At 43.8% G+C, this 12,230-nt stretch overlaps 1 protein-coding gene across 3 annotated transcripts in view; it reads right to left on the bottom strand.

The window, feature by feature from the left end:
• Positions 1–12,230, bottom strand: part of MDGA2 (MAM domain containing glycosylphosphatidylinositol anchor 2) — a 615,965-nt gene that overhangs the window by 388,438 nt on the left and 215,297 nt on the right. For all 3 annotated transcript variants that reach the window (XM_054027277.1, XM_054027279.1, XM_054027276.1), the window contains exon 2: positions 2,179–2,318. In XM_054027277.1, coding sequence (XP_053883252.1) covers positions 2,179–2,318 — 140 coding nt within the window. The remainder of the gene's footprint in view (positions 1–2,178; positions 2,319–12,230) is intronic.

The following is a 12,230-nucleotide window of genomic DNA, read 5'->3' as shown; positions in this document are numbered from 1 at the left end:
ATCTGTATTCATTTGTTGATCGCAACAAACAGAATTTGCCCTTACTTGACTGTGATTATTGACTGCATGAGGGGAATTCTCAAAGTTGCATAGTGCTGACATAACTCTTCAACGGGGGCCATTTTAGGCTAATACTGAGCAATTTTGAACCCCACCCTAGAATGCAAACAATTATAGAATGAACCTCTAAACATCTATATTTCAAAAATATTTCCAGGGAGAAGAGCACCAGGTTTTAGATTGAAGATCTCCTGTGAATTCAGGTTTCAGAGTAACAGCCGTGTTAGTCTGTATCCGCAAAAAGAAGAACAGGAGTACTTGTGGCACCTTAGAGACTAACAAATTTATTAGAGCATAAGCTTTCGTGGACTACAGCCCACTTCTTCGGATGCATATAGAATGGAACATATATTGAGGAGATATATATACACACATACAGAGAGCATAAACAGGTGGGAGTTGTCTTACCAACTCTGAGAGGCCAATTAATTAAGAGAAAAAAAAAACTTTTGAAGTGATAATCAAGCTAGCCCACTACAGACAGTTTGATAATAAGTGTGAGAATACTTACAAGGGGAGATAGAGTCAATGTTTGTAATGGCTCAGCCATTCCCAGTCCTTATTCAAACCGGAGTTGATTGTGTCTAGTTTGCATATCAATTCTAGCTCAGCAGTCTCTCTTTGGAGTCTGTTTTTGAAGTTTTTCTGTTGTAATATAGCCACCCGCAGTGAATTCACTGTCCCAATTCCCGGCTCAGCGAACCACACATCACAAAACTCCCACTTATTGCAATACAAGTTCCATGCGTGACGGCAAAACTGAGCCTCATGAAAGAGAGATAAGTTTAATTCATCATGACTGTAAAGAGCTCTCTGCAAGTCTATATTTTAGTGTTCAAAATGCTATAGAAAGAATTCACACCATAGAATTTTGTTCCCTGCTACTTTATTGAAACAACATATTATTTGATTAATCTTATTAGGTTGCTAATGGTAGCTACAAAATATATCTGAATGGGTGAGCTTGGCTAGGAAAGAAGCTGTCAGACACATTCCAACTGTGGTCTTAGTTGGACAGCCTGATTAGCTTTTTATGTCTTTAGTCCTGAGATCGGGACCAAGAATTAGCCTATCCCTATTGTGAACCCCTTCAAGGTCTGTCTTTTGAAAGCTGTGTCTACTACCCTCATTCCTCACCCCCCACATATCTCCAACTTCCCAATACAACTCCCTTGTCCACAGACAGAAAGGAGGAAGTGGATGCAGCAGAAGGGAAAGACCGTCAGAACAAGCAAAGAAGAGATGGGTTCAGAAAGCAGGGGAATGAAGAAATGGATGGAAACACACAAAAAAAAGCAGGTCTGAGAAGCTAAAGGAAGGAAAATGAAAAGGAATAAACCACACTTTCTCCAAGGTCTAGAGTTTGAAAGACCTTGGTTTCATTAAATTAACTAATGGTGTGCAGAGTAGGGGCAGAAGAATCAGCCTGGACAGAACACGAACTAACCAGAACCTTTGCTTAAAATGTGTCCATGAAAAACATGAAACCTGAAGATCTGAAAAGGTTGGTTTGATTTTTTTTTTAATTATGTTTCATTTGTATACATCTCTGCAGCTTCCTTGTTCTGGTCAACCTTCCTGCTCCAGAAAGAAATCTAGATGTCCCTTGGGCTTATGTATGCATCTGCTTCAATTGCTTATCCTGGTGTTTTATTTCATATGTTTATTATTTTCCAGGCACTGTACGTGCTTTGAGTCACTAGCAAACTGAGCAACATTTAATGTGAGGTTCATTAAGACAAGTGGTTCTCAAACTCTTCCATAGCATGAAGTTACAACAAAAAGAGTTTCAGGAACCCACTGCCATAAGTTTCAGGATCCCATCCCTTCTAGCCAAAAAAAAAAAAGGAGGGTGGTTGCAATCCCTTGAAACTTGCCTGCAACGCCAGGTTTGGAAACCATGAGCTAGAGCAATCCCATGCTCAGGGCCTGGTCACACTGTGACACTAATTGGGCTAAACGAGCTTCATTGCACTCAAGAGAGTCCAGCACTTATAAGAGCAAGTCTCACCAATACCTCTGCAAACAAGATGACCTGAAATGGCTACAAGTGCGCACGACAGGAGAGTTATAGCAATCTGGCTACTGGAAGAGGCTGGGTCGCAGTTTGGGACTCACCTGTGGCCGAGGATGGCCCGTCACCAAGCAGGTGAGCTCCAGAGTCTCTCCCTCGCGGATGGTGTATACCCTTTCCGAGTAGCGCTCCTCCTCGATGTTACACGCCAGGCCTGAGTGCACGATCCGCACTGTGGGTGGGGCTGTCAAACCAGCAGAAAGAGAAACATGTCAGTAAAATGTTTCCGCACAGCACCTTGCCCCTTGTCCCCCCAGAAACAACTGCTAGACACAGTCCCAGCCATACACAGCCCAGCTCAGTGACAAAAGTCTGAGTTCACGTGAGGGGTAAGGCCCTTCTCTGATGGAAGAATCCAATACTCTGTTTTTGGTTGCAAAATCAGTTATATCACTACTCACACAGACTTCCTCTAAACACCTTCCCCTCCCCCACTGCTCCACCCCCCTCCACCCTCCATAAAAAGCAGGGCCATAAACAAGGAACCAGATAACAGCTTCATCTCTGGTGTTTCATTTAGTTGTTTTTCCCTTCCATTGCAAGAGACTCCAAAAGGACATCCCTGAGGTATGCGCACAAGAGCTGCAGGGGCATTGCAGATCTGCCCTCACAGCCTCACAAACCAGGCTCACCCTTGCCCTGGTGGGGATTCTGCTACAGATGCCAGGACTTCAGCCTCCTGCCCATTCAGCTGTTGGGCTCTCCGGTGAGGCTGCCAATACGGGGCACAGTTAGGATGGTGCTTTTTCAGACACCCTTACCGTAACGACTGGCCTGAAATCGCCTGCTTGCTTTGCAAAGGCATGGGACAGTCTGAAGCATACCGACTTCTGGACTAGGTTAGAACCAGTGTTCAGATTCACTGATTATCCCACTCCCATGTCTGTGACCTATCCAATCGGTGTCGCCTTTTGTCCATATTTTATGGTAGAGATGGGTGCCTGGAACTTGAAAACAACAAACTTACGGAAAGTTCAGATCCAAAATCCAGATACTCAATGTTTGGCCCAAGCCCATTTCTACTGTGGCTATCTCCCAACCTAGATTAGCATCCACTGGCATTAAAGGTAAGTTTTAGTAGGACTGACACCTTTGTTTGATGATGCCATTTCTTATTCTTTACACATGGCGAACCTCAAGAACAGTGGAAGACACAGCGTGACGGCTAACACTGAAAGAGAAAGATGTTTAACTGCAAACATATTGCCCTGAAATATGGCACTAAAACACAATAGCGATCCGGCTACTGGAAGAGGCTGGGTCACAGTTTGGGACTCACCTGTGGCCAGGGGCCCAGGGGTCACCAGCAGGATTTGAATACAGGGACCTTAGCACCACAGCACAGCATCCTCCCACATGAAAGATTAACTCCATTAGCTGACAGCAGTAGTAGGCTGTGAGGGACAAGTTCAGTGCCATGAAAATTGGCTGTAATATTTATGTATATCCAGCTGTGCCCTAAAGGATGCCTTTTCAGACTCATTTGCACTCTCATTATTTTTGTTTTCCTTTCCAAAATCAACTTTCCATTTTTGTTCTTTTTATTATATAGCTTTCTAATTGTATAACACTTATTAGGTAAATAAGAAGCTTTAATTGAACCACTAAAATAAAGTAATCAGCACAACGAGGTTGATTCTACTCCCATTTAAAGTGAATATTAACATCCATCAACTTCATTGGGACCAGGAGCAGGACCAGAGTTTCATTTAGGACAGATTCCATTTTCCTGGTATGTTTAACCTGCACTAAGAAAAGTGAAATGTTTCCATGTGTCCCACATGTGTAGCATGTGTCACCTATGCCGGAAAACTACAATGGTTGTCATATCGGATGCACAACTCACAGTACTGTTTTACTAGTCCAGGAGAGAATAACAATGGTTCTATGGAATGTCAGTAATTCCGAGCCATGCAATTCCCCCTCATTCAAATTCCACACCAGCAGATCAATAGGAGGAGAAGGTCAAGTACTCATTACGGTGCCCTCGCTGAATGAAATATAACAAGACAATAAATGGCAGAAATGGCAAAAGATAAATCAGATGTATAAAACGTAAGTCAGCTTTAAAACTCTCCGGAGCGATGCTATTAGTTATTAGGGGCAAACCCGACTGTTAACCTGCTGGTGGCCCTTCAGTCAGAGAGCCTGGCCCAAGCCTGCAGGACAGTGAAATGAGATCCGGTGGCCAAGTCTTGGCCCAAAGGAGCTCCGAGGAATGGGCCTGAGCAGCCCATTTTGTTGATGACCTGGAAGCTCAGCTCTGGCCTCACCGAATGGAGGCTAAGTAGGCTCTGATACGGCAAAGACTTACGCACATACTTAACTTTACACTGTGAGAACGCCCCTCTTTCGTCACATCAGGGCCCAGTGTTTCTCCCTCCGGCGCTGAGGAAGCCTGTGGTAAATCAGTCCCACTCTGGAGGTTTAGTACTGGACATTGGTTTATTTACAGTATTCAGAGGGTAGGCCCATAGGTTGGCCGGGGGGTTCTTTAAACAGAAACAAAAGATATTAAATTGCCTCACTCCCACTGGAGAACTGCCTCTCCTCACGCTGACTACCTATCACCAGCCATCCTCTTTCACTCCCCCTGAGCCCAGCTATGCTGCGAACCAAGGTCCTCTCCCCAGACAGAAATAACACAAGATTTCCCTTATAGGGAAAAACAGCTCTTCACCTAGGAGACGCCTTTTCCCCTTGCCGCACACAACCCTTCTGCAGCTTGCATCTCATGTCTCCTCGTAGCCTGTTCACTGGAGCTGGTTTTTAAGGTCCCAGGCTGCCCTTAATTAGACTCAGGTGTTCACAATTAACCTGAGCTAACCTCTTTCAGTTTATAGGAAAAAGAGCTTTAATCATTCTAAGACTAATATACCATCCTCCAAACACTCTTCCAGAACAGCCAGGACCTGAGTTTAATGGCTGTATGCACTGTTGTTGTGTGCACTGTTGTTGTGTGCACTGTTGGTCCCGGGATATTAGAGAGAGAATCTGTAAGCTCAAAAGCGTGTCTCTCTCACCCACAGAAGTTGGTCCAATAAAAGACATCAACTCCCCCACCTTGTCTTTCAGGTCCGCCTTTGTCACACCACATAACTTTATGCACCAAGCGTGTCCCTAAACCTTTGCAGATCAGGGTTTTAGCACCTGAGCAGAAATCCAGGCTCAAATAATCAGCCAGGTGTAAGGCTTCTGATATTTTAAGTATCTGACCCTGGAAGTCTTAAGAAAATGAGTCTAAGGCAAAGTTGTCCAGACAGCATGAATGAACAGGACTAGAATAAGATAGTTAAGGCCAGTATAACTGACTCCCTTTCTCTTATCTACCCTGAATTGCATCTGTTGCAATCCACTCTATTTAAAATCATTTTCAGTTTGCTTGGCCTATGCCAACCTTTTTGGTAAGTGTTTAAGAAATCTGGCCTTGTTGCTCACCGATCCCAAGGGCACAGGCTGAACGTTATCGCTTTATTTATAATGGAGTGGATCCCTTTGTTAATCAGGTTTTCACAACTCAAATGATAGAAGGTGAATATTAGTTTTGAAGGTTTTCCACATGAGTAACAAGCAGCAACAAGATTCCAGTTAGACCATCTCAAATAAGCAAATAGGCATGAACGCAAATTACCTTCCAGGCACTCTGAGTTCATGTCCTCTGGGATGAATATCACTCATTGTTTTCCTTGGACACTACTCTGACAAAAGTAGCTCCAATCAAAAAGGATACAACACCCATGGAAACCAGTTACCTTCTATGTAGAATGAGTGAGTCAATACACACACGTTATACCCAATATATTCTAAAGATTAGACAGCAGCTACATAAGGAGAGAGAGAACTAATCTCTCTCTCTCTCTCTCTCTTTCTACTCAGAGTCCTGGGGTCTCTCTCAGAATTCCCTCTCTCCCAATACCCAGAGTTGTCCACATAAAGAGGAATTGGATTGTGCCCAACAGGGCCCGTCACTACACTATTATTGGGATGGCTTCTTTGAGACGTTAGGGCTACGATAGTCAATTATTTTTTGTCAAGGTCCAAATTTCTTGGTCAAGGTATAGTCAAGGTCCAGACTCCAGATAAATAAAAAAAAAAACCCCAACAACAACAACAACAACAACAACAACAAGTAAATAAAAAGATGTCGGGGTCCTTTCAAAAGCATCTGGTGGTCCAAATTTAGCCCACAGTCCACCTATAGACTCCCCTTGGCCTAAGGTGATGTTTATTGCTTGCAAGAAAGAAATTAAAGATCTGTGTCATTTTCCCATGCTCACACTGAGGGCTGGTCTACATGGGAAGTTAATGTGCAGCAAGCGAGGGTGTGAATTTACAGCTCACTACCTACTCCGGACTAACTCGCTGTGTGGACACTTTTGCTGTGCTCTGAGAATGCTTCTATGTGCACTGCACTTTGGAAGCATATTAAGCTAAACCACCCGAGGGCGCACTCTTAGGCTGTATCTGCACTACAAGCTAGGGGTGTGATTCCCCTGCTCACGTACACATACTCGTGCTAGTGCCATCGAGTCAGTGCAAGTGTAAATAGTGTAGCCACGGTAGCATGGGTGGAGGTGTGGCTTAGCCATGCCACGTCTGTCCCCACTGGATTCAGGCAGGTACGTACTCAGCATGGCAAAGCTGTGAGTCTGCTGCCGCTCCCCAGGTTCCTGTGGTCCTGCTGCTCTTTATACGTGTGCTAGCTCAACGGCGGCTGGCGTGAGCGTGGGTACACAAGCCGGGGAATCATGCCCCTCGCTCGTAACGTGAACGTGCAGAGGGAGTTAGTGTGGAGTAGCAAGGGTGCTCTGAATTCGCACACTAGCTTGCTGTGCACTAACTTCCCCATATACACCAGCCCTAAGTAAAACCTTATGCCGCCTCATTGACTCCAGCAAGATGACTTGGGGCATAAGGTACATTCAACATGAGTAAAGGCATCACAATCTAACCCCTAACGATCACCGTGTCCTCAGCCTTACTAATCTATTAGTCCGAGTAATAATAAAGTCATTTACGTTACAGCTCTCCCCACATAAAGGGTGTGGACTTGTGTGTCTTTAGTAGCTCACTGTAACAAAGGGGTGTGTTTCACGGAAACTAGCCAGGTTCACTAGCTGCTTCAATTGACAGTCACCCCACTTAAGTCTTCTCAAGCTGTTTGTTCAAGCAGACGTGCAGCACGAGACCATTGTGTTAATGGTCCTCATACTGTGAGAGGCTCCAGGAGCGCAGTTCTGGGATCACGCTGTGTCCGGCCTTTGTGCAATGTGCCACGCACGAGGCAGTGCAGAGGGTGGGGCCAGCGTGTCGTGAGCCTCGTGCAGCCTGTGCGAGGCCTGAGTAGAACAGCAAGCCCTGTGCTCCGGGGAGTATAGAAACTGCTCCCTTGGGGTCCACTGCCCCTCGAAGGAGTCAGATGGGGCAGGCTGCAGGCAAATCCCCACCTCCGCCTAGGTTCTCCCCAGTCTCCCCAGAGGTGGGGGGAAGGAATAGGCTGCATCTCACAAAGATATGTGGTAATGGGCGCACTGGCTTTGCACCTTCGTGCCATGGAGAGGAACTATGCATCCTGAGGCTGAGTACCCCCATTGTCTAGGGCTGTCCTGAGCCGCGCAGTTCTGCATTGCCCCGAATTATGCCTAGATGAGCCAAGCCTCCTCTTTGCATGAATTACATTCTTCCCATTTATCTGAGCGACTTCTCTGACTTCAGCTGCAAAACAATGGCACCTGCCAGCATTATCAAACCTGGATGGAATGCACTTGGAGGAAACCACGTCCCCAAGTAGGTAGTCTGACACAGGGGCCTTGTGTCTGGGGCACAGAGGACACAAGGAGAGGGCTGAGCTGCGTCGAACCCAGAACCTTAGGAGCCAATGGGAAAGCCACCTGCTCAAGAGGGTGCTTTACCGCTACAAAAATTAAATAATACACTTGTGACTGGAAAATGATAGGAGGGCCAACCTCCACTGGCTATGGGGCAGGCTGCTTGCCCACTTATATTCCTAAAACTTTATGTTAAATGAAAATACCTCAGAGGGAAAAATAATTAATTTGCTGAACACCGGCATCAAAAACACTCATGTGGGTCTAATTCGATAGTAGCGATGTACCTGATCCTTACACCCAGATCCAAGACCCTCAGATGTTGGAAGGGTTTGTATCCAGACCCAGAGCCCAAGGCGGACTTCAAGTTCTAACCTATAACCATTTTCTCCCTAAACCTCCTCTAAATAAGCCACCAGTTCTCTAGGAAGTAGGACCTTTGGTCCTCTTTAAGATAAAAATGATTGCCGTTTGACCAGCAGAGGGTGCTATCAGATTATGATGGCTCACAACCACCTTATTGAGTGCATGACTTTAGGAATCTGAAGGTATGTTTGCTCTGCAGCTGGGAGCATACCTCCTAGCCTGGGTAGCGAGACTCCTGCTAGCTCAGCTCGAGCTAGTAATAGCCATATGGATGTTGCAAAACTGCTGGTGGTTCAGGCTAGCCACCTGAGTCCAAACCCTCCCAATCCGCTGGGTCTGACCTCCGGAGTGCTAGCCAGAGCTCAGCTGGTCCAGTAACATCCAGACTGCTCTATTTAGCATGTTAGTTTGAGCCCAACTAAGGTGCATCTGTCTACCTGGGCTAAGAGGCTCACTCCATCTGCGCTGTAGACATATCCTGAATGGCTGGGGCTATAGTTTCCTGAACATGTGCACTCCCCGGTGCACCCACATGGCTTGGGACATATTTCACAACATCACTTTCCCTCATAGCCAATCACCAATGAAAAACCAGGACGAGAAAAGACATTAGGAAAACATATGGCTCCCCTTCCAACATGGTATTTCTAGGTTCATTACGTATTTTGATCACACTGATTTTAAAGCATGGCAGGCATTAGGAAGTGTTTAGATCCTAAATTTTGTAGCTGCTGTCAGGACCATGGCAGCTCACTGTGAAGTGACTCCACATCTGTCAACAGAGCCTTTGAAATTGACACATGAGTGGATGCTGCTGGCTGGCTTTGAAGATGGAAGCGATGTTTGCAAAAGAACCTGGCTGGAGCTTTTTGAACTAAGCCTTATTTTTTAAAGCTGCCGTTTCCTCAGCTTTGTACTGGATAAGTTTAGTTTACAAACAGCAGCTACGTTCTGTCATCTCTCAGAGTTCCAGCAGGTCCACCGTCTCTGCCACCCATTCAAAGACAGAAAATATATCATGATGTCAAGTTGTTTTCTACACTGCGCTTTTCTGAGTTACTTTTCAAAGCCTGGCATGCACCATTATTTGAGATATACAAACAAATACCTTATATGCAGGCCCGTATCTGGTTTCTGGGCACAAATAACTTGGTCATTCCTGTTAGACTTTCGTTAGTTTCAGTTCTGAAGTTGATGGCGCACCCTTCCCTATAGCAGAATTCTTCTCTTTGAGCATCTAGTGTTCCCTTTGCAGTCACAGTGGAAGGGTTGGTGTTCAAGTTATGAAGGACTTAAGAGCTGGCTGAAGAGCTGGACTGTTACTGTCGATTTTTATAAGCCTGGAAGCGCTAAGTTCCAGAAGACTGGAAGAAAGTGAATGTTGTGCCAATATTTAAGAAGGGTAAATGGATGAACCTGATAATTATAGGCCTGTCAGCCTGACATTGATCCCAGGCATGATAATAGAGAGATTGACACAGGACGCAGAATTAAAGGACAGTAATTAAGCAATACCAATCAACATGGGTTTATAGAAAATAGAGCCTCTCGAATAACCTGATATCTTTTTTTTTTTTTGGATGAGATTACAAGTTCAATTGGTAAAGGTAATAGTATTGGTGTAATATATTTAGACTTCTGTAAGGTGCTTGACTTGGTAGCACACGACATTTTGATTAAAAACGAATGTAAAATTAACATGGCACAAAGTATACTGATTAAAAACTGGCTAGCTGACAGATCTCAAAATGTATTTGTACAAGGGCAATGATCAACAAGCAAGTGTGATTCTGGAGAGGATGGGGTCTGCCACTGAACTTGAAGACATATGCAGGTAACTGGTCACATTTAAGGAAAGCAGGACAAAGGATTAAACTGATGCGGGGATGAGCAATGAACCAGAGAAGCGTGCAGGTTAAAGTTTATTTTTTCATTTCACTGTGGGGGCAAGGTACCATGTCCCTACAGGGAACACAACGTCTGTGTTTAGACTTTAGCAGGCCCAAGTAATACCAAATAATTTTTATAACAATCAGAACGTTGGGTCCTGTAGGATTTATGGCAGTGCTTTTCAACCTTTTTTTCATTTGTGGACCCCTAAAATATTTTGAATGGAGGTGTGGACCCCTTTGGAAATCTTAGACATAGTTCGTGGACCCCCAGGGTCTACTGACCATTGATTGAAAACCACTGTTCTATGGTAACGACCATCTTCCCAAATCCCTTAGACGTAGTCCATGGACCCACAGGGTTGAAAACCACTGATTTACGGAATGTATGTCAGTCACAGGAGTTGTGTTAATACATGATAATCCCAGTTTTTTTTTTTTTTAAAGTAAGTTTCTAGGCTTGGTGATTGGAGAGAAAATGAGAATGAAATGAGAAAATGAAAATATGACCCCTGTGCACCCCAAAGGCTCAAAAACCAGAAGACAAATAAAATCCAAAATGTATTATTTTTTTAAATAGGGCCTCACTTTCTTATTTTAACCTTTGGTGTTGGAGATACTTCCGTCTGAATGGGACTGAGTCAAAAAAAAAAAAATCAAACCACAGCAGGTCATTTGGGTTTTGAGTAGAGTGGTCAAGCATTTTGATGCTTTGGGAAAGATCTAAAAATTCTTGATCGTAGATAGTTTTCTCGTGGAACCAGTTCCACTAAAACATGTTTGTATTGAAAGATTAGGAGAGATGCAGAATTTTCAAAGACAGTCTGGTCTACCTCTTCTTGCACTAATGGAGACAAAATGAAAGTGCCCAATTCATGTCTGTTTTGCATCCTACTGCCAATTAAGTCTGCTTGATTTTGTCCTTTGTCTTCAATTAAAACAGGATTGGGTCCAAAATGTAAAATGTGTTTTCTTACCTATATAAATAACCAAAGAAAGAGGACATTTCAATGCCCTTTTTAAAAAAAAATATCAGGCCAAGGCAACAACGTTTATGACCATCCTAGCCAATGAAGGAGTCTGGTCACCCGTGGTATCCAGCGCACTTGTAATACAAAACCATTACTGGCCATTCAAATAGATAAAATCTGATCCTCATTCATTGTTCTCCAATCCCAGTACAATCAGTTTTTTAGATGATCACAGACCCTTCATTAATTTTGCCCCTCATTTGCCCACACTTATCTTTCAGGAGGGAAAACTACTATAAACTGAAAAAGTTTCCTGTGCTATCTTGTTTTTGAATTTTTACATAGCAGGTTAAAAGCACAAGTCTTTCCTCTCTTTCCTTGAATATTCCTGCAGAAACGTGCAGGTCTCTAGCATATTGATTTATTTAGGTCCTAGACTCTAGGGCATCTCAGTGTAAAACTGGAGTGCACAGTGCCTTCAATAAGAAATAACTCGTATGAAACCTTTAGCATGATTTGCTACTCTATTTTTCCAACGACAAAGCAAGTTTACTGCTTCCCACGCTCTAAAGTGCATCACTTTAACTAGTACATCGGATTCCGATGCTTAACTAATGATTTGCAACCATGATTTTTTTTGTATTATTTCAAATCACAATGAAAAGGAAATTAAAACTTTAAAAGATGACAATCCAAGAAATAGCATATTTCTGTCTGAAGAAATAACATGGCCTTTTTCCCCATTCCTCCTTTAAACTGGAGCATCCCTACTGTTCGAGAAGCAGATACTGGCAGACACAGACCATATGTCATAGATCATAAGTTTTTAATACTTTGCCCAGCAGGGGGAACAATAAACAGCAGCGTAATGAGTTATAAGGAAAAAAAATCTCACTGTTCTTAGAAACAGAATTATGTTTCCTCTAACTTAATAGATACTCTCCTGATAAGCTTTGTAGTGTCAAAATTAGGTCAGCCTCTGACTGTCGCGTTGGGCAGCAATACTGTGATTTAATTAGCTCTGTGCTTTTTTTGTTAGTGC

This window comes from Malaclemys terrapin, chromosome 4 (assembly GCF_027887155.1).
Source record: "Malaclemys terrapin pileata isolate rMalTer1 chromosome 4, rMalTer1.hap1, whole genome shotgun sequence".
NCBI lineage: Eukaryota > Metazoa > Chordata > Testudines > Emydidae > Malaclemys > Malaclemys terrapin.
This window is presented reverse-complemented; position numbering and strand designations above follow the sequence as displayed.